The sequence below is a fragment of the Dermacentor silvarum genome, chromosome 2 (assembly GCF_013339745.2).
Source record: "Dermacentor silvarum isolate Dsil-2018 chromosome 2, BIME_Dsil_1.4, whole genome shotgun sequence".
Classification (NCBI taxonomy): domain Eukaryota; kingdom Metazoa; phylum Arthropoda; class Arachnida; order Ixodida; family Ixodidae; genus Dermacentor; species Dermacentor silvarum.
The window spans coordinates 136628230-136651521 of record NC_051155.1 but is presented as its reverse complement, the minus strand read 5'-3'; the positions used below and the strand labels follow the sequence as shown (position 1 = coordinate 136651521).

The 23292-nt window shown below is 46.4% G+C and overlaps 2 protein-coding genes across 2 annotated transcripts in view; one reads left to right on the top strand and one right to left on the bottom strand.

Annotated features, from left to right (window-relative positions):
- The window catches only part of LOC119441817 (uncharacterized), a 177375-nt gene extending 164909 nt beyond the window's left edge, over positions 1–12466 (bottom strand). Inside the window, exon 1 of the mRNA XM_037706443.2 lies at positions 12413–12466. Within this exon, the coding sequence (XP_037562371.1) occupies positions 12413–12437 (25 nt within the window). The 5' untranslated portion in view covers positions 12438–12466. The remainder of the gene's footprint in view (positions 1–12412) is intronic.
- A 232-nt stretch (positions 12467–12698) lies between these two features.
- The window catches only part of LOC119441816 (ras-related GTP-binding protein A), a 30417-nt gene continuing 19823 nt past the window's right edge, over positions 12699–23292 (top strand). The window contains exons 1-3 of the mRNA XM_037706442.1: positions 12699–12855; positions 17926–18025; positions 19644–19774. Coding sequence (XP_037562370.1) covers positions 12823–12855; positions 17926–18025; positions 19644–19774 — 264 coding nt within the window. The 5' untranslated portion in view covers positions 12699–12822. The remainder of the gene's footprint in view (positions 12856–17925; positions 18026–19643; positions 19775–23292) is intronic.

Here is a 23292-nt window from a genome sequence, read left to right as displayed (position 1 = left end):
TTGTATTGGCAGACTATACTACTACTACTACTACTACTACTACTACTACTACTACTACTACTACTACTACTACTAATAATAATAATAATAATAATAATAATAATAATAATAATAATAATAATAATAATAACGAAAAAGCAAGACAAGAGTGGCGGCGCCACCTGCCACCTTCAAGTCGCAGCACCATCTTATCGTGATGTCATAAATTTTGGCAACGTCTTTTCGTATACCAGTTTTATTGTTTTTCGATAAACGAGCATGGTCATCGCATTCTAAAGAAATCAGAGCATCAACCACCCGAAAAAGTTCGGGAACTTTTTTTTTTAACTGTAACAGACCAAGTATTCGCAAGCCCTTCAAAAGTGCCACTGCCAGCGGCGCGGTTGGTCATGGAACTTGAGAAAGGGAATAGTATCAAGACTTTGGATAGTTGGGATACATAGTTAACGCACCTATTATAACTATAGACGCACATATGTTTAAACAGTTACACATGGGATGAACGATTATTCGCTATAAAAGTGATCGCCGACACTCCCGCACTTCTCGAGTGTTCATCGCACAGGGAGCGAGTAAACGGAAGAGCAGCCTCCGCCTAGGATCTCGAAGGCAAGGCCTTCGTGCCAGCCCGGAATTTTCCTCCTCGCCTTTGCGCCAATCGGAGCTTCCGCCAGTGCTTTCGGAGGCCACAGCTAGTACAGTTCAGGGTATTCGAGATAGCGGCACTTGACGACCTCAGCGGCGTGCGTCGCATGTTCTCGGTGTATCATGATTCCAGTCACCATCGCATTGCAAAACCCTCGCCAAAATCTCTCTCTCTCTCTCTCTCTCAGGTTAATGTTCGTTCGACAGGCGTCATTCTGACATGTTCTGTCTCCGGGTGCGGCGGTGCAACACTTCCTTTTGACACAACCTCCGCGGCATGTGTACCCTAAAGGGGCTTTAGTGTACCATGCCTCCGCCCTTCCATATATACTATAGAGCATACGAGAATGACATCTGCGCAGCAAATGATTGCGATATGGAAGCAGATAAGCGAAGCAAAGCGGCCCCATATCGTGCACAAAAGGCGGCGTCGGCCGCCGCCAAGCCCCTGCGTGTGTGTACTCATATGTCGGCGAGTCGTCCCGTGCTGCTCAGTTAAACGAGGACCGCTGCATGTCGGCACGGACAGAGCGAAAAGCGCGCCGACTGCAAGGAGCGGAAATGAAGCACGCGATATGCAGATCTCGGGGAAGAAGGGGGGGTTCCCGCGCGGCTGTGTTTGTGCTCCTCCGACGCAGCTGCACAGCTCGGAGAGAAGGAGGAGGCGAGGAAAGCAGTCTCCGCTTTCAGCGCGCCTTTTCCCTTCTCCGTGTACCGGAAACAGGGATCGGCCGACGGCGGTGTACAGTACAGGTGCTGCAGTAGCGACTATATGGTATACATGGGAGCGCCGGTGCGAAAGTCGCCAAGCAACAGCGCCGACTGACGTCTTCGTGCTTGGTATCTCTGGGCGTCCTCCTCTCTGTATCCGTTGAACACGTAGCCTTTCAGTGAGCGCCGTAGCTGTCTTCGTCTAAAGTGCCAGTCTTCATGTAAACACGAAAAGAGAGAGAGAAAAGACTGCCAGCGTGGGATCCAGCAAAGTTCGTCGCCGGCAGAGGAAATGATGTATCGCATATCGCCATGCACTGTCCGCCGCGTTCCACCATACTTACCGTTTCATTCGGCTAAGTTCAGCCAGAACCGGGCCGGGTGGGCAGTCGCGTCCCGGTTCTTTTTATACATTCTCTTTTTATACATCCTTTTTACAGTCCTTTTTATACATTCTCTCTCTCTCTCTGTGTGTGTGTGTGTGTGTGTGTGTGTGTGTGTGTGTGTGTGGTGTGTGTGTGTGTGTGTGTGTGTGTGTGTGCGTGTGCGTGTGCGTGTGTGTGTGTGTGTGTGTGTGTGTGTGTGTGTGTGTGTGTGTGTGTGTGTGAAAGAGAGAGAGAGATAATGACAATTTTCTTCCTGCTGTCAACCCCTCCCTCTGAAGTCCATCGAAACCGCGTATACATCCTCTATAGAAGACTCCAGCACAAACTTGTGTCATCCGCGGATTGCACCACAAGTACGCGCGACACCCCTCATACGCTCGTATCCCACACTCTACAGTAATTCAACTCTTTCCCTACCCGCTAACGCTCAAGCCATTTAAAATTTAACTCCCTCACAAATGTTATCTTTCTGTTTTCCCAACCAGCGAAGCAGCCAGAAGCAGCAGCAACAGCGCGCGTATGTGTCACTCGAACGACGCTACTCGCTCGTCCGTTTCTGCACTGTGTTAAACGCTCTCGCATCGCGACGGAGAAAAAAAAAAAAAAAAAGCCAGCTTGCCAACGAGACTCCCACGCACTCAACACAAGTATACACACACTGTGCCGCGTCCTCACACTACTCAACAACCCCCCTCACCCCCTCCTTCTTCAAAAAGACACCCTCCAGCGGGCTCTCAAATTCAACACGTGCGTTCTTGACTCTTTGCCCCTCCTCAGCTACCCCCCCCCCCCCCCACACACACACACACACCTCTCCGCCTTGCCTCTATCTATCCCCACTGCACGTTCGCGCACACTTTCTAATAAATGCCAAGTGGATACACACAAAAAGCAAAGGAATGCGATGAACTGCGCTCGCTGGAGAAGCGGCGCACACATCAACTGCCTTTCGGCGCCTCTTCCTCCCATGCGGCACTATCGCGTTTGCCTTCCCCCCGACAGTGGCGGCAACTTCCGGTGCTTGGCGCGCTGCAGAGCTATACGGCTTCGCAGAGCAAAAGCCATCAATTCTCAGCGGGTGGGTGGAGGGGCACAGAAGAGATGGTTACTACTTCGCCACCGACTCTAAGGATCGAGGCACAAACTCGCCGGAATTACTTGGGTATCTGCGCGCGCACGGCCGGAGCTTCGGGACATCGGAGCAATTACGCTAATTCAGTGGTTCGTTTGCGCAAGAAATATTCAGTAAAACTTCGCAACATGATTCGCAAAGAACACGCGCTCAAGTACGAAGGAGAAGCTGGTTTTCGAGCACTGTATAAGGAAACGTGGGCGGTGAAGTAATTTCAGAGCGATTTCGATCTGCAGTTCATCGTCAGAAACCTCCGTGTTGCGCGTGTCCGGTCCATGGCAAGCAATTCTAGTTAGTTCGGTTTACTCCCAAAAGTTTGCTACGGGAAGCAGCCAGATCCGTGAAGCGCTCGCCCAACTATGTGGAGGTGGGTCGGGCTGTGGATTACTTACAGCGGCAAAGGTGGGATTCACGTGCCTCGCGATGCTCCAGGCGATAATATGCTCGCACCAAACTCAATCACATACATATGACACGATGATGCGTGCTCAAAATAGTGGTAAAAAGAAGGTAGGCTACTCTACAAATCGCCTGTATAAGTGGTGGTCATTATGCCAACACTGACGAACGAGCTCTGTTGTCATTATTAGCGAATGTTGCGGACACAAGACGAGCGCAGGCGGTTTAATAATACTAGAAAAAAAAAAGCACTTTAAGCAATGGCACACCCCCAGCCAGAGGCGTACAAACCAAACGTTGCGTCGGTGGCCTCGTTTTCTTGAAGCTTCACACCGTGTCGGTGAACTCCTTCGTGAAAGAGGGGAGAGTAGTACACCCCATCATTATTTAATCTGCTGACCGTTTACCCCAAGGGGTTTCAGTGAAGCTGTACTCCCCTAAAGAGGCACCTGCGCAGACTAAAAAGTGGGTGGTTGATGAAAACAAAGCACAGCTATCTACGGTATATGGCACCTTAACCACGACATCCCTTGTCTTACCAGTGATTGTTATCACTGCTATTGTTCTACGCGGCTTTTACTCGCTCTCCATGTCCAATGGAGCCCTATCAACAAGATATCTCAAGCTCGTACAGGCATGTCTCACAAGTTTGGTCTGAACCTCCCACGCGATGTAATTGAGTGGAAATGCTGGCTAAGCTAACTTGCTTGGCGCGCTGCACCTTTATTTCCCATTTAGTCCTCGTCCATCTATTCTACGGTAGCCAATATGCTGAAGAAAACGAAAAAAGAAAAAGGAAGGAGTTTTCCACGCCAAGAGTGTATACGGCGATGCGACCATTGCCTCCGACGTGTATACGGAGGGCGGGCGAGGGTGCGCCTGCGCGCACCCCTCATCCCGCCTCTCCTCTCCGCCGTGCAGCCACCCAGCCAGGGGCGCGATCGATGCCGCGACGAGGTTTTTGCCCCCAAAGCCGTTCCCGCCTGGTCACCGGCCGAGGCGCGGCCCCCCTCTCGCGCTGCGCACGCACGTCTGGGTCGTGGTCAAGTTTAATCAATGCCCGGCACCAGCAGCAGCTTGGTGACCGAGGACTGGCTCCGTCTCCCCCACCCACTCTCTCTCTCTCGTACGTAGGTATATAACGGGACATCAACGCGTCACGGGATTCCCCGGCGCGCGAGGTGCATGGTGGCCGCCGTTTCGGCCGCGGAAGTTGGGCGCTTTGCCCTGTTATTTATTTGCTCGTCGTATATATATGTTGTCATTTCTGCAGCGGATGCAAGCGGGACGCCATACTCCCGATGGCGTGGCGGTCGCTATAGCGCGTAGTAGTAGTAGTAGTAGTAGTACGTGACGCCTCTCCGATAATGGATGGGTTCGGAAGCGCGGAAGCGGCCACGGCGCGAACGCACCGAATGTCATTACGCCTCGCCTACCTGGTAATGTCGTCGGTGACAGGAGCGGGAAAATGGTGGCACAGGAGGAAGGCATTTACGTCGGGAAGAAAACGGCTTGAAGCGGCCGCGGCTAATAGGGGAGGAGAGCGTATCGAGCGAGTTTCGGGGGATGCGAGAGGCCTGCAGGGGTGGCGGGAGGCGGCAGAGGTCAACTGTTTGTATAATCGTTTAGTGTATTCATGGTCACGCTATGTGTAGTCAGGAAAGAGATGTACAGCTCTCATCACCCTGTTGGGCGCGGAAGTCACAGTAGGAGGTGTGAAAGACACTCGGGAATATTGGGACATTTTAGCAAAGCGCTCGTTACTATACGTATACTCTGACGATGCCACACCGACCAGTTGTTATCTGAGCATGCGCGGTGCAGATCAGCTAGGATGCGCGCGCAGCTGTAGCTATCGGTTTTCTAATATGCTTAGAACACGTCAGTAAGGAATGTCTAGAAGTCACTCAGATAACGTACGCCACAACAACATCTAAAACAAACACTAAAATAAATACAAAATAAATAAATAATAAAAAAGAGAGGAAACTTATTCCGACAAGCGACCAATAACAGATTTTTCTTTATTTATACTGACGGCTCCTGGCCGGCATTCGACGAAATGCGCGAACCAGCTGGCAACCGGTTCAAATTTTTTAGAAAAACTGCGCGTTTGTTCGCCGTTTCGAGCAACAATCTTTGCGAAGCAACTGTTTAAAAATTCGGCCACATCAATCTTGCCGGCCGAGAAACTTGACGCCACGCAGTATATAGAGCTTGTCCAATTTATTTATTTTGTCCGCACGAGGAATGTGACAGTATTGCCACCATACACTCGTCTACAACTGCATGCACTTGCGCGCAGCATATACCCGTGTAATTAGGCGCATTCAGTAAGAGCATCCGACGCTTGCCGAGCAGCGATATGACACGCGGCAGTAATTGAACAGAGATGACACGCCGGGCGTTGCACATACAGGCCATGAGCTGACGCGCCGCCTGTGATAATATTTGTTTACTCGCGAGACTTCTCCGTTGGCGCGCGCGTGCGTACGCGTCAGTCTATATGGCGCTCGTTCGCGCGAACAGCGGGATGACATCACGCGCGCGTCCGGATGAGCCTTCGTTCCGGTGCCGCGAGCAAGAGTTGAAACACAACTGACAACGCGCAGCGGCCGAGTTCCGTTTCCGGACTTATCGCGACGCGTGTATAAACGCAATCGCCCGGTCTGTGAACCTGGCAGAGGGGGATCGAGAAGACAGTTAAAAAAAAAAAAAAAACTGTGTAACCCGGATAAAGCGCTTCTGAAGGGGATCACAAAAACGTTCTGTATAATATCGGTAATTCGATATATGAAATAAATATTTCATACAAAAATTTTCAAGGGGGATGCTGTTCTTACTGCTGTTCGTTATACACAACAATTCGTTATACGTGGGTTCGCTATATCCGGGTTCGACTGTAGTAATAAATTCTGGGGTTTTACGTGCCAAAACTATACTATCTGCTTATGAGGCATGTACGCCGTGGTGGGGGAGACTCTGCATTAATTTAGGCCACCTGGGGTTCTTTAACGTGCATCCAACGCACGGTACACGGGCGAAGTTTTTTTTTTTTTTTTTTTTTTTTTTGCATTTCGCCCCCATCGAAATGCGGCCGCTGCGAGCCGGGATTTGATCCAGCGACCTCGTGCTTAACGGCGCAACACCACATAGCCGCTAAGCCATCCACGGCGGGTGTGAGAAGACGGTTTGTAATTCAGTATAAAGCATGCACAATCTAAGCTCTTCAGTCACGAATTATGATTAAGAGCTATTAAGGAGTCTAAAATTTTACATTCTTTTTCTGCAAATACGGCGCAAACTTTTCAGAAATAAAAGAAGACGAATACTTGTAACCTGTAGCATAAGTATTTAAGCCCCATTTCAGGCCAGTCATCATAATTACAAGAATTCACTGGTTTACGGAAATTTTCCTCTTGTAGGTTATGCGCTACATATCATGAAAAGAACTGAAATATTTGTTACAGGTCATGTGCGCCGGTTATGCAGGGGATATCCTTCTGATGCAGTAAGGAACGCGAATTAATAGCAGTGATACAGAGCACCTCATCGAACACTTTAAAAAATTATCTGGTATAGTGCGCCTCTTAAATTATACCTTTCTTTTGCATTACCCATTTTACTAAAGTGAATTAGGATATCATTTTGTTTAGCAGATGGTTACGTTTATATTCAGCGCTATGCTCCAAGAAAGTTTTTTTCTTGTTGCTAGTCGGAACAGACAAAAGTAAGTTGCGTCTCCGTATGCGAGACACCGCGACTAAATTTATTTTACACCCTTCGGTGCTTATATCTAAATTGTCTCCAAATAATACGATCCATCTTGCGTGTATTTCATCTAACAAACTGCGCTCGCCAATTTCCTGTCATGCAGGGAGGCTATATGTCACCGGGCGCAGAGCTAAAGAAAGGAACTTGCATGCAAGACAGGTGACGATAATTGTGTGGGGACCAGATAAACCTCGAATGGTGCACAATTCCCGTAGAGAGTAGCTTCAACCCAGAAAGAAACGGTCAAATATAGGAGCTAATCATCCTCTCTCGGGCTACATGTCTTGCTTCGAACAAAGACAAGAGCGCACGAATAACGCGCCGTGGGAATCTATAGTTTCGGAATATTCGTGAAACCACTCTTCCGGTGCACGGCATACACTGGCATACTTGGATCGTTTTTTTTTTTCGTTTTTTTTCCAGAATATAATACATATCTGCGACAATTAAATTTGTATATGCGCATTTACAGTGGACTATAGATTATAAATACTACAGACACTGTTGATTCGACGGACACTATAGCTATGCGCTTCGGAGGCGCGCAGTCAGTTGTCGTACTCCACACTTTCTATCGTTTTAATGTTCGCGACGTCTCCTGTATTTCTCTGCATCTCACGATCAATCCCACAGTACGCAGAAGGCTGCTGAAAAGACACCTTCGTGAGACTGCGCAGTGAGTAATCCCTCACCGAATTGTCACCCACGGCGCTTTAATATACCCCCCGACTATGAGATGAAGACTGAATGGTTCACCGTGTTTTTTTTTTTTTCTGTTTTTATTTCGCCTCTTTAAGAGCTTTTTGGAAACTCCTGCTTGTCAGATTTTGCTGAAGTTAGACAGCTCTGGGTTTTGGAACCCCTATCTGCATGTACTATTAGTGTTAGCAGCAATCGGGAGTACGTGGTTGTTGCATTCTTGGCCCGAGCCTTCTTAAATTTCCAGATTTATCTCTGCTATTCATTACTAATTCCTACCTATCTATAATCCCGAAATTCCTTTCATTTTGTTGCCTATATAGTCGACAGTTCGAAAATTGGTGCTGTATCAATGCAGTTCTTCGAATGCTATACATTTGTGGTATATCTACTTCAATAAGTTCTCCATAACCAGTTGAGATGACAGCAGCAAAAACAAACAAACAATAGAACAGTCGAGACCTCAACGCCCTAATAAAAGAAGATTAGGTAAATGATATGTTGAACAATGTCAACCGCGTCAAAGTGCTGCGTCAACCCTCGCACGCCTCGAACTAAAACTGCCAGCAAGCTCCGCTCGGTGCGGGTTACACCGCCGAAGAAGGATGTGTAGTCGTACAAAAAAAAAATTAAAAAAGAAAGACTCATTTGCGAAAGCGCGCTAACTATAGTTGTTTCCGGCGCACACATCCACCGTTATATATATGCGAATTACCACGTCCACTGAACTTGGCGACTGAGCACGGTGCATCGGCTCCCAAAATGGCCAACAATATTCAACGCAAAGCTGCCGCCTCTGCAGCTCGATAAATACTAAGCGCCGAAAGAAGTCGGCTCACAGAGGTAACAAAAACGGAGGGCCGAAAAGAGAAAAAGAATGGTTGTCACGGAAATGTGGGGGTGCTCGCAAAACTCAATTTGCACTGCGACACGTTTCGTCGCGCGCCAGACAAGGCGAAATAAGCCGGCCGGATGAATAAATAACTCGGGAATTGTGCGGTGTGCGTGTGTGCCTGAGTGCGTGTATTAAAAAAAAAAGTAGCTCGGGAGGTGTAATTTGGACAGAACACTCGTCGTCGCGGCGGTGGAATTTGTCAGCCGGAACAGAACTGAAACGCACGCGGTGTAAAAGGGAAAAAAAAGGAAGCAAACGGCATCAACCCTTTTAATTCCACCCAGAGAAACGAAAAAAAGGGAAAAAAGGAAGAAAAAAAAAGAATGATTATAACAAACGGCACAGCTAGCTCGGACTTCGACGCAGAGCACCATCGTTGCCCTGCGTCACCCTGAGGCGTAGGCAGTAACCGAGTCACGTTGGACTTTCCGCGAACCCCCCTCCCCCTTTCCTCCTTTCCGCCATACCGTTTCCATCTCGTTCGAAGAAGGCCGAACGGTGAAAGCAAGCAATGCAAAGAAACAAGAGTGGACGACAGTGCTTGCAAAGAAAGACAGAAAAAAAAAACGAACGGTGAAAAGTAAATTCGACCGAAGCCAAGTCAGAACCAACTCAATCGTATAAGCCAATAAAGATCGGAAGAAGGCGGCAGCAGGAGTAAGTTAATAGGCGAAAGGAAGGCTAAAAAGGGTTTCGAGGGGCAGGCAGGAAACACAAGCAAGCGAGCAACAGTGCGGCTCAACTACTGTAGGCTCTCTATCGCAATTCTATTTGAGAGTTGACGCGCGGTGGATCTTGTCTGCCACTGCTGTGCGCCTAATTCACTCCGCTTTCACGTCCGTTCCTTTTTGTTCTCCTTCTCCCTACCGAAATTCAGTTTGGGTTAGAAGGAAAGAAATAAGGGGGATCGCTGTCTGCTCTTCGGGGAATTACTCATCTCTTTTATTTTTTTTTAGAAGGTGAATGTGGGGGGAGGGGGGGGGGGAGGCTGGGGGGGACGAGTTAGAGACAAGCGACCGTTGGAGAAAATTAAAAACTTTATTATCATTGTACAACCAGCGAGGAGGAGAACGTAAGATTCGGGACGGCAAAAGCAGTGGTATAGAGGTACTGTGCAGACGACGCCGGCAAGAGATGCACGATAGCCTAACGCTCTCGCGGCGGAAAAGAGAGATGTCTAATCTCATATCTGGAGGCAAGCAGGATAATAACAGCTACAGAAAAAAGAACAGAGCGCTACTCGCAATACAGTGCGCGAGGTGGTAAAAACGAGGAGTACCGACCGAAAACGGCTGTACGGGAGACGGGAGGGAAGCGGAGAAACAATGCTCAGGAGATGACGATGAGGAAGACCGAACCAGAACGTACGACGGCACGAGGCGATAAATATAAAGTCGGGAGGCGGAAGGGAGCTAGGGAACGTTGGCTCCGTCGCTTGGGGAGAACGCCTAGGGAGTGTGGGAAAGGGGGAAGATGTTGGCGTGGGGGCGGCATAGACGCGTTGCCCGGAGAAGCACTGGTCTTCTCTCTCACACAGCGCCCGCTGCTTTCCATAAAAAGGAGGGAGAGCGAGCGCTTTTTGCGAAACGTCCATGCCTCTCCTCCGGCGTCCCCTAGCTTCCCCTTCCTTCCATCCCGGACGCCGCTTGCCTCCGGCAGTCTCTCTAGCTCTCTGGCCGGGGAAAAATCGATCCGACGCCCGGCTGGTAGTAGCACGCAGTTTCGAGCTAGACAGAGCGAAATGGAGAGGGACCTTTTTTTTTTTTCCTATCCTCACGCTGTTGCTGGCACCCCCTGTCGCTCAATTAAACAACGAAAAAAGACGGCACTAACATTTTGCAGCCACCTCACCCCTGCCGCAAAGCCTGCACGAGCGGAGCTGCAGCAGAGGCAAAACGAGAAAATACGCAGCAACTCCGCTCGTAACAACAGCGCAGAGAGGAATGGGGGCTTTCACCTCCCCTTTTGTTTCCCTCTCTATCCCTCTCTCTATCAGAGGAAACGCTCTCGCTCCATTCTTACCTCTCTGCTCAATACCCCCCCCCCCCCCCCCCAACCGAACTCGCATCCTCTCGCCCCTTGCCGCCGCCGCTCAGCACAAACACACAAGCCGATTGCGGAAGGTTTCTTTTTAACCTTCCTTTTTTTCCCCTCCTGTTCGCCGCCACTTCACCCATGCATGCCGCTTCCTCCTCGGACCAAAGTGCAAACCAACATGAAGATAAACAAGAGAAAGTACGCAAAGGAAAAAAAGAAGAAAATGATCAAGAAAAAAGGGAGCGAAAACTGCCCGCTGTCTCGAGGAGAGGAGGTACGTCACAGAAGACTGCGGGGAGGGAAGCGAGAGAGCGAGAGAGAGTGACTCGCTTACTCGTCTCTCCTGAGTCTCCCTGGGAAGACCGCTCTCTTTGCCCTTTCCCTAGGAATCCCACTTGCCAGCTCCGCTAGCTCTCCCCTTGCCCTTAACCTTCCCCGTCCATCTCCCACCCCCACCGCTTGCCTCCACTTCCCGTGGGCCTCGCGCGTCTACTCCCGTCTACTCCCGCCTCTCTCCTCTAACGTCTTCCTCTTTCCCTCCCTTCTACACAGCTACTCCTCCTCCTCCCTGCGCCTCTCGGCGGCAGAACGAATAAACACCACCGCCTCATCCGAAAAAGTGCCGGCGGCCGACTCCGCCAACGAAGAAATGTCCGAACACAATATGGCTTGGGCGTGGTCCATCTCTTTGGGGGCCTTGCGCGCGCACAGCACACACCACACACACACACGCGCCGCCGCTTGCATGGATGACTTCCCGATTGGGCGGCGGTCAACAATCGGCGTCACCTCTTCCCGGCCTCGAATTTGTTTCCGAAGTCTTTCTTTCCTCCGGCGGGGCGGCTCCTCCTTGACGTCTTTCCTCTTTCGCCTCCGCTGCATCGTCTCGCAAGAGTCACTCCAGCACTCGTCTCCCGTGTAGCAGACGGCGGCTGTTTCCTCTCCAATGGTACCACAAGTCCGCGCATTCACATGAGCCCGAGTTTAAAATTTGCGAGCGCTATGTTATTCCAGCAAGTGATTCCGAAAATAAAAAATAAATAAAAAACAAAGCCAAATCAGAAGGTCCATCGACTGAGCAAGCATGTAACACAATATAAGGGCTTCGGTGCAGAAAAAGAAAGATAAAATAAAAAATAAAATAAAAATATCCTCTTTTATCCAACGAGAAACGGGGAAAAGCCCACGAGTCACCACCGTACACATATGTCACGTTTAAGCTCAGCGCCCTTTTAATATGCGAAGCTGAGCACACGATTTTCGACTTCATAGTACGCAACACGCGAATATCGAGCACCAACTTGCGCGGGTTCAGGGGGCGCGCCCACTAGATTCCAAAACCGAAACGATGATGCTATCGCGCGCACAGAGAGAAGCAATATATTTTTTTCTTTTCTTTTTCGCGGGGTGGCAAGACACACCTCAAACTTTGCTCTCGGAACAAGACCGGAACAGCAAGAGCTGCTGCTTTTCGCGATGCGGCGGCGAACGCTTCGCGATGACAGCTCCCGGCGTGACTCGGGCGGGGAGCGCACACCGCGCCGGCGCCGTCATGCAGGAGCCGCGCGAGCAGACGCTTCATCGCACTGCTGCAAGATGCGTGCGCTGTAAGTGCTACAAAGAGCTTAGAAAACTTGGCGAGACGATTAAATTTCTCCGATGCAGACGTTGGGAGTCAGAATATCCTCGGTTCCTGCAAGAAAAGCGATATAGAAACGAGAGATTGTCACTCACGAGGAGTGTCGAGTCCCGTCGCCATGGTAGAAGCAGAAGACGCTTAGCCGGCTTAGCCTCGAGCGCTGCACCGAGCGCTTTTATAAGGACTGCTACTCTCGATCCCAACGCTACCCCGAGTCATGCTGTGAAAAGAAAACGCTAGCGTTTATATTCCCGTGAGTCAATATGTTTTATAAACTGTTTACTTAACTAGTAGCGGAGTCTAGTAACATCAATTAAGTGTTGAAAATGAAATCAAAACTGAACCTTGTTAAATATGCCCGCCGCTAGAGGGGGCGCTCTCATCTGTCTGTCAGTCACAAGACAAGCTTCGCCCAGCTGCTTTGATAGACAAGTGAATACGGATTGTGCGGCAAATCGGGTCATTTGGGCGTAAATTTCCCTGCCGAATAATTTGCAAGGCTCGGATGCAAAACAGATCCAGCGCCATGAAGAAAAAGGTACTCGTCTGAATTCGAATTCCCTCACTCGGAACTGTTTCTTCCGATGTTTTCACGAGCGAAGGAGCGTCGCTACTTCCAAAGCAGCATCTTCGGTGATGCATCGTCTCGTGCGGCATCATGCCTTGGAGTTTGTCACATGACAAAATTATTTCTATGTGGCATACCTCGTTTGTCGGAGCTTGCTTTTTGGCACTTGACAAACCGGAGTGCTCATGCACGTGAGACAAGACACGCCTTCCGGTGTTCATGTAACTGAGTAGCACGGCTGACAAGTTAAATATCGTGCTTACAGAGCCGATCGGAAATATTGTGTCGACACAAAGCGTTCGAATAATGCTTTGCTTACCGGTCATCAATTACTGCTAAAAATGTAATTGCGTGGTTTGATGTGAGGAGCCCAATAAGTATTGTGTTGCCCACGCCGCGCTCTAGACTATAGGGTGAGGTATTCTCTTTGTTCAATGCTATGTTAGATCGAAATAACTAATGTAATAATAATAACAAAAAGAAAAAGCAGAGAGCGACAAGTCTACGACACTGAGTGAAATCAACGTGGTACACGGTAGTGGGATGGGGGTAAGTATCACGACAGCGCATCATGAGATCGCGCTTTTCTTCTCTGGAAAATCTTGTTTCGCTATCCAAACAAGGCTAGCAACTTCACGGAGTAGGAGACGTCAATCATATGTTAGGGCTTATTGAGACTTCTGATGAAGTTTAAAGCGTGACAACACGATTCTTGTTGAACCATAAAATGTCCTTGCTATATTACCCAAGTGAAGGAGAAAGAGTGGGAGAAACGGGGAGTTTAGCCAGTGCTTAGACCGGCTGGCTACACTGTGTTAGAGTAAGGGAAGTTAAAGGTGCTAGGGGACTTGAGCTAAAACAGAACAAAAACACGGGTGAGGATGGGTGGGTGGCCTGCACATGGGTGTGATGTAGCGCACGATAATTCTCAAAGTCTGTCACTCTGCCCACATGTCCTCAAGAAGCGCAACAGCGTTGTGCTCAAGACGGTCTAGATCAGTGTGCGAGGGTTCTCTCCTCCGAAAAAAGCCGATTGTCCAGTCTATGAAATGTGGCACATAAGTGTGATGTAGCACGAAATAATTCTCAAGGTCTGTCACTCTGCCCGCATGTCCTCAAGAAGCACAACGTTGTGCTGAGGACGGGCTGGACTAGTGTGTGAGGATTCTCTCCTCCAACAAAGTTCAATTGTCCAGTCTATCAAATGGGGCTGAGAATTCCTTTCTAGGTGCACTGTAGCGAAGGCATTAACAAAGGAGATGTACAATTGGCCGCATTTGTCGCATGCGAGGTAGTCGGCCATTCGAATGTGCAATGGATAGGTGTTGTGAAGGCTACACCAAGCGACAGGCGGCACAGAAGTGTTTCTTCAGCTCGCAAAATTCCAGGCGGAAAACGGAGCTGTAGACATGTATCCAAGCTATGAAGACAAGGGTGTATAAATTCCATAGAGTTCCAGTGTGCCAGTGTAAGCTTGCGTGCTAGTGAGGGAAGCTTTGTAGCTGCGTTGGCTCTTGGCAGTGGTACTACCATGGGCAGATCAGGCGGCCTCATCCACAAGGTCGCTGCCACAGATGCCGCAATGGCCCGGTATCCACTGGTATGCTATGCTGTATGTTTTGTGGATTGTGTGGTGATGAAATAGTCTTATGGTCAGCAACTACTGATTCATTAGGCTGATGATGAAATGGTGACTTAAGACAGTGGAGTCAATTCTTAAGGGATTTTCCCAAGTGGAAAGGCACTGCAACTATGCATGCTGTTTTATATTATGCAAAAGGTGCTACAATGCTGTGCTTACAAGCTGCGTAGTGCAACAATGTGTCCGACTAGTTTACTGGGTGTTTATGCATCTGTGACACATATTAAGCAAGGTGCATGGAAACATTCATGTGCCAGGCATTGGTTACACCTGTTGAGGTCCGCACTTTCATTGAATGATTGCAATACTTGCTGCTTCTTAGATGTACAGCTGTTTACAGGATTCACCAGTCGTTCTGCTGCATATTATTTTGGTTTGCAGTGCACTGTGCGCTGTTATCAGCTGACAGTAGCTTCTCTGTTTTTCCTAATTCTCACAGCTGCAATAGCTTTGTAAGTGCAGTGACAGGTGGAAACAGATAACTGGACAGACACAAATGCTAACTTTTACATTTCAGTTACATTTCACCCTGACTTAACATGGTGGCAGTATTTGCTACGTGGGAACAAACAGCTTCTGCCTTTTAACTCGTCTCATTTCAAGCTGGTTAAAAGAAGCATTGTCAGCCTATGCTTTGAAAATGAATTTAGAAAATAATGTGGCCATTGAATGATAGAAAGCTTAGTCCTCCATTCAAACACCTGCTCTATGTTGCAGACTGCCAATGCAGCGAACACACAATTCAAAATGTGTCACACTTGGCAACTAGGCCGACAAGTGCATGCGCACTAGTCTACTCGCCTCTCAGAAGTGGAGTATCCCCTGCACATTCAGGCATCTGCTGAGTTCCTTCTTAATAAGTTGTTTTTGCTTGAGTGCATAGACACTTCAGTCACTTAAGGCAGTCGTAAAAGATTTATTGTTTTTCCTTACATGCATAAGATTTCTCACTACTTGAAAAAGCTAGCAGAATGTGCCAATGTCATTGTTACCTATTCTGCACTTTGAAAGTTAGATAAGCTCTGTAGAAACAGTAATCCTAAGCTGACAGAGAGGGGGGCTGTAGCAAGCATCACAGAACTTGCTTTTTAACAGCAGAGATTGTGTAGTCTATCAAATTCCTCTTTTATGCAGAAAACTTTATGTAGGCCAATGCATAAATGACAGATGAGAACATAGCAACAGTTCAAAGAAAGGACGTGATGGCTGGCTGGTTCTGCATTGTAGCACGTGTGGTTGTGAGCTGTTCTTTTACAAATGCTTTGTTGTGTTGAGACAGAGATGAACTGATTATTAGGCTGATTTTTGAAGCAGCAAAAATAGCAATAAGTACTGGGTGGGTGAGCATGCTTTAACTCTTTCGTTACCGCACCTATAAAAATCGATCAATTTGATCAACAGTTTTTTCTATGCATTGTTTAACATTTCTGTTGGAAATCTTCTAGTACTAGCAACATAAGTCACCTGTTTGACATGACGACTGAACTTTAGCCGAGTCAGATTTGACACTTTTTAGCAGATTGGGGAGTCTGCAAAAAATAAAACTTCAACTGGAGGTATCATCGAAACTAGACTACAGTGCTCCTTAGCACTTCTTCAATAAAAAGACGCAAAATTTGTGCCTTGGTCGACCCGGCAAAATAATTTTTAAATGGCAGCAGCATTAAAGACACAGAAACTTCTCTCGGGTTTTCCATTTTTTGATCTGACATATAGGCGGTTTCAAGGATGTCTCAGACAATGATAAATGCTAATGAGTGCATGTTATTTTGATAAATGCGTTCGACTAATATCAAGTGCAACTTTATTTTATTTTCCCCGCCGTGGGCTGCTTTCATTCCTCAGTGCTTCGCCAGCGTATGTTAAAATTATTACGAGCAATCATTCCCATCGTGTGGGGTTTTCACTCACACGAGAGCATGCAGTCGGTTTCAGACCGACCTTCGACCGAAGCCTAATTAGCTGTCTAACCTCTTAAATTTGAAACACTGCCTTTGCAAGTGCCATTATTCATTACTGCAGAATATTGTGCAGCACTTCACATTACTGTACAACACTGTACAGAAACTTAACAAAACATGTTGAGGCTCCAGCACCAGTTGAATGTACACTTGACCACCATGCTTGCACACAAAAGCTGATCAAGCGCAATAATCAAGTGTGAGAAGAGTACTGCATGTTACCTGACTTGATAACCATTGCTTCATGAGCCCAAAGAATGCAGTAAGAAAACGAACCAGGTGCTTACTGCAGTGAGTAAAAAGAAATGCTCCCCACACAATGGAAACTTACCCTTTTTTTACATTTGTGAAGCTACTCCTTTCCTGCATAGCATGGACATCACTATGTCTAGTATTGATGCCAACAAATCTTACTTTTTTGTGTTATCTGACAAAAGTTGGGAAATAGGAATCAAGTGCATATTTTGTATATTTAAATTTTTTTACTTAGTAATTATACTGAAAATAGGAAATTATTGCATTTATTGATGTTCATGGAGTTACTTCTTTGAAGTTTCTCATAAGAGTTCTGCAAAATTGTCTGAGCAATTATTACTGCTATACATCCATTCAAAACACCAGTGATCAGGCTATAATTTTATGTATCACAGTATACGTTGCAACTACTGCGCCTTGAAATAAAATGTTAAAACATAAATGTTCCGAAAATAAGCACATTTCTAGTGGTAATGAAAGAGTTCAAGAAGAACTATCTTTCTTTAATGTAGTTACGCGTGCATTGCATCTTCCGCATGAGTGTGATACGCATGAATGAAGCCTTTGGTAAAGTTAACACTTCTGTGTGTTCACTTGCTTGTACTCGCTGGTTACTGCACCTAAACAATCCTACCAACAACACTTACCAACAAGATTGAACATCTACAGCCCTTAAACCAAACTCCAACTCCAACATGAGGGTCAGGTCAACATTGTTGACCTCACCCACAAAATTTCTTGCAGTCTCCCACCTTTGCTCAATGGAACCTGTATTAGTGCATAATGTGCTTGAAGGGCAAGGTTTGGGTCTGTGCTGTAAACTGTTTCGCAAGCCTTTCTTTTTTTTCCAGAAAGCCCACAGTTTCCACCCGAGTGTAGCAAACCATCCAGAAGTAGTTTTGAAAGTTAGAAAAACATTGAAGTTAATTTTCTTATAACATTCCAGTCTTCAGAGGAAAGTTTAATATGTTCGAAGTTTAAATAATTTTTCTAATATTGGGGGGGTATGATGTTCGACAAATGGCATGGCACATAGTAAGTATTGAAAATGATAATTTGGGGCACGTTTGTGTGAGCAGACTGTCAGCCATCTCGAGGGATGGTGCACGACGTTCTTTAAAATATATCTGTTACCTTTCTATATGATCCTTCACTCAGTCATATCTGTTCTCACCATTTTAGGTGCTGCTCATGGGCAAGAGTGGTTCGGGGAAAACAAGCATGAGGTCCATCATATTTGCCAACTACATTGCAAGGGACACGCGGAGGCTGGGTGCCACGAGTGAGTGCGTTTGGAATTGTCTCACTTATCTCGGCTGCCCATTGTGATAGCATGGACTGAACAAGACCAAGGCAAACTGGAAACCTCCGCTGTGGTTGCTTTCCTTCTGCAGACCACAGAGTTTCCTTCCAAAATTACTAGAAGAAATCATGCCACTGTGGTTATTCAGCTACCATGCCAATGATTGTTTCTAAATTGCAGAATGTTGTGAATTTTCCTTCAAGGACCCCTTAAATTACTTTTGTCAGACTAAAGAGAATGATTAATGCACGAAAAGTATCTCAATAAGCATCATCTCACAAAAATTTTGGCATGTCTCATTACATCAAATAGCTATGACTTATACATTTTGAACAGATTCATTCAAGAATTTTTTTTTTCGGCAACCAATTGAGAGAGAGAGAGAAGTGATTTGCGCCCGTCAAATAGATGACGGGGTAGAGGCTTCAGCCTAAACCCACACTCCTCCCTAACTGTCGACCGGGATCCCTTGGGACGCGGTGGCGGTCAGGGCGAGACCGATGACTTGTCGTTGAGCATTTTCTTCTTCGTTGAGTAGCAAGGACTCCCAGGAGTCTCTACATCTATCTGGCTCATCTAAGCTAGGACAGGTCCAAACCATGTGGACTAAGTCCGCTATACCATCACAATGCCTACGCCAAGGGCTATACACCGAGGGATGCCATTTGCTCAACAGTTCTGGTTCCATTGCCTAATAAGGGGTTCAATTGGTTCCCAACAGTTGTGCGTTCGGGTATTTCCAAACCCACAACTGTTGGGAACCAATTGAACCTTATTAGGCAATGGAACCAATTGCCTAATAAGGTTATATCTGTTATGTCTAACGAGCTATTACTCTCATCACTGATAGTGTTCTTGTGTTTTACAACTGTTTACTGTTTGTCACAATTGCTTTGATTGGTTTTTACCTGCTTCTATATGTCTCCCCTCCCCCGTAATGTAATGCTACTTGTTGCTGTGGGTAAAGAGATAAATAAACATAAAAAAAAAGAATCTTCCTCTCAAGTGGTGTCCTTCATCCCCAGCTTGAGATGTGGTTGCGTGGCTGTGGCTACATTCTGCAATACTAGGTAGTACATTGTCCAGCAACAAGAGTGTAGTATTCTAGTCGGTTCAGGCAACTGCTGTCGTATACCTCTTGTGCCCAGTTCCCACGTAACTAATTTCTTGCTGTTATGGTTTGAATGATGGCCTTTGGGTGAAAACTACGTGCAAGGCGCACCTTCTAGCTCGCTTGTGGTCACTCTCTGCACACACCTGCTTGCCGAAGGGTTGCACACTAGTCCATCAGCACTCTCTAGGTAGAGTGTTAAGTGCAGTAAGCCTGTGCATGGCAGGTGAGCATTAAGATAAAATGTTTAGAACACAACAAAGGCCTTGCTTCACCAGTTTTTCCTAATGGGCTGAACCATAAGACTATGTGAGCTCCTTTTTGCAGCCAGTGGCACATCACAATGACTGTTGAGAAGACATATGCCATGAAGGATCAGCAGACGTTTGCTATGTTTCCTAGGCTTTTTTCTAAGGGGCCTTTTTAGGAGCTTCACACGAAACTCCTAGCTATCCACCCACTGTCAACATGAGCTTCTCATTGCAGTTGACGTTGAGCACTCGCATGTGCGCTTCCTGGGCAACCTGGTGCTGAACTTGTGGGACTGTGGTGGCCAGGAAGCCTTTATGGAGAACTACTTTGCCAGCCAGAAGGACACCATTTTCCGGAATGTTGAGGTTAGATGATCATGCTTCGTCACTTGCAAAGTCAGATTGTGTGCAATAGAGAAGTGCTGTGTGCTAATAACATTTGAAAAGCTGAAAAATGAAATAATTGCATCCAAAATGAATTCCTTAAAAGTACCTCTTAAGAATATATGTGCTTTTATGCAAGGGCACTTAGTTCTCCTGTGAATTTGGTTGGGTGCAGCATCAAATATAGGCAACCTTTTAAGATGACTCAGTCCATGGCTACACACCACAAATTGGATACTCCAGTGACATGTAAGCAGTGTAGGTGTCAGAAATGAAATGTTTATTGTGGTATTTAAGTAAATGAAATAGGCTTTAATAACTGTGCTAAATATATTTGAAATAGTATGCTTAGTGTTTTGGCAGCTTATGTCCAGCAAAATTGTAAAGCCTGTGCACGTACATTAAAGATAACTAGCCTTTTATAGTGCTCGAAACCGTGTGTCAAGCTGTGAGGCATTCAAGACCCGAGTCATTCAATTAACGGTATCTAACAATACCATTTCCTTGAATGCTCAATTTTTAGCATAAACAACCTTTAAACATTTCATAGTATTCATTATGCAATTCAAATTACATTGCTTTATGCAATTTGTATTTGCATACAGTGAAGACAAAAGTTCATAATGTGAAAAGTGGCAAATCATTAAAAGTGATATTTTGTTATATGTGGTATTTACACCACAATGGTTGACATAGAACTTTATTGGGGCATCTCTGCCACAAGCTTCTCTAGCACAAAACATGATTATTGGGAAGCCAATAATGGCAGTGGTCCCTATGTGTTACTTCAAGTATTGGCTGCTGCCGAGTGAGCCAAGTGGAAACAGTTACCAATATCCCTGGTACAGGCAGTACATTGTGCTATTCCTCACCTACCTGGCCAGAACCTGGAGACTGTGAATTGAAAAAAAAAAAAAAAGGCGAGGGGGGGGGGGGGTTGAAAGAAAACTGATCACAACACATAGATTGATAGAAAACAAAATTATAGGTGTACCATATTTACTCGTGTAAGGCTCACATATTTATCTGAATCTTGGGAGGGTGTGGCTCTTGAACGAGTCGAGCAAATGTTAACCCCACATACAACGTCTCAAAATGATGTACAGAATAATGCAAACACTGGCTAAACACTACGCTCACATTTATTCAAGTTTCACAACCAGTGATAGAGTTTCATTTCGATATCGCCCCATCATCACCGGAGCTTACTACCTCATTTCATACCTGCCAAGTCTCCCGGATTACCCGGGAGACTCCCGGATTTGGACCATTTCTTCCGGTTGTACGGTTGACAGGAAAATCTTCCGGAAATTGCTGTTGTGTCCTGTTCCCGCATCTAGCGCTTTGTCAGGCCACATTGGGGAAAAAAAAATATCCAACCCAATCTAATCCAATTAGAGGTTCCTCGCGCAGAATTCAGAAAGTAGTAGGGAAACCCTATACATGTGCTATTTCGTTAACCGCAGAGCCGCTCTTTACGCTGACGGTGTTGTTGGGTGCCCTAGTGGTCCTAGTCCCATTAAGCTAGCCAGTGAATGCCGCCTTCCGCAACTAGCAACACTAGACTCTCCACCGTTCTCGGCGTCAGCCACTCTGGCATTGCATAGGCCTACGGTCAGTGATGGCTTTAAAAGCAAGGAGCGCTAGTGCAAAAATATCTTCAAGTATTTTTAATGTAGTGCTCAGCCGAAGTGACGCTGGGTATTTTGTTGATACCAGAGAGCAATGCAGAGTGCGAACGGCAATTTAACATCGTGAAAAATACGAGGACACAGTGCCGCTCGTCCATGTGTCGCTCGTTCAAGTCGCTGGGAAACGTCAACCTCGCAAAATGTTAAAAAAAAAGGAATTTCTTACAATCAATCATTATCCGAATAATTTTTGAACACCCGCCGTGGTTGCTTAGTGGCTTTGGCATTGTGCTGCTAAGCACGAGCTTGCGGAATCAAATCTCCGCCGTGGCGGCCGCATTTCGTTGGCGGCGAAATGCAAAAGCGCCCATGTGCCGTCCATTGGGTGCACGTTAAAGAACCCCCAGGTGGTCCAAATTAATCCGGAGTCGCCCACTACGACGTGCCTCATAATCAGATGGTGGTTGTGGGACGTAAGACCCGAGAATTAAAATTATTAAGAATTTTGGAAGGCAAAATTAGCAACAATGAAATGCTTTCAAAAGTGGGACCTTGATGTTCATGTGGTCATTTGTATATCTGTAAATAAAATTTTAATGAAGCTCATCTAGGAGTACTTGACAATATCGACATTAGGGGGGGCATGTTATTGACTGACCCCCCCCCCCCCCCTCGGTCGGAAGATCTCTCGGATTTAGTTTCTCCGAACTTGGCAGGTATGTCATTGGCACGCTCCAAAAAATGCTCGTCCTCTGTGCCGTCTGTGCTGTTATATATTCCTGTAACTTGGAAAACTCTTAGCACACATGTTTGTGATTTATGCATTGTAGCAGGTAACTTTGGTGAACATTTCTTATTTTTTCAAAATTTTTTGTCTCAAAAGTGGGATTTGTGGGTTTTACGTGAGGGCCGGTCTTTCTCAGTATATATAGTAATGCTAACATGTACAAAGATGCCATTGTGGGTTAGAGAATGAATGTGGGTGGGTGATAATCGAGCTGAAATTCAGATGAAGAAGCTTAGTAGGATATATGATGCATAGAGATGAACTAGTTCATGGGTTTAGTTGCCTAAATGTCTAGGAAAGAAAAATGTTGGGCTTGGTAGGGATAATGCCAGCAGAAAATCAGATAGGGCAATGAGACTAGAAAACTCACAGGTAATAATAGATGGACTGGTTAAAGCAGTGTTTGTGCCATATTATTTCTATTTTTAGATCGAGACACATAGTATTTTGATGTGGCTGGCGCAGGACAGAAGTAATCTGGGAGAATTACAAGTGGTCGCTGTCCTGCAGTATATTTATACCCGTGCCACACGGGCACTAAAAATGACATTTAACCTAGTGCCTTAGGTTCCCTAATGACATTTTTGGCAGCAGAACTGCCACATGCCCAAATTTAATAACATTTGACACAATGACGTCGATAAAAGCGCCTTTTGAAGTGAGCAATTTTAGGGTACTAATCAAAAAATAAATATGACATTTACAAGTTACCTCGCCTTCATGAATAGTAAAATGTAAAAATAAGCATACCATGGTGCCGTTAGCTTGCGTTTGTTGCTGCCTTTTACAACATTGCTACCGACCATAGCAACTTCGGCCATTACATGTTAAATCTGAAGGCCAAAATCAAAATGGCACCTGCCGCGTCAAAGCTGTTACAACGCTGGCTTGAGGTAGTTCATCAATTACAACTCCTGATAAAAGCGTTGTAGTAGAAATTTACGTATAGTTAATTTTGAGATGATAGAGGCTGTTTCAAATACTTTTAAGACATACTGGTGTGCTAGTTGGTTAATCATGATGTAAACAGCACTCGTCTTTGTTCACCGTGTTACGTCCTTGTATCGAAGTGCGCTGCCATA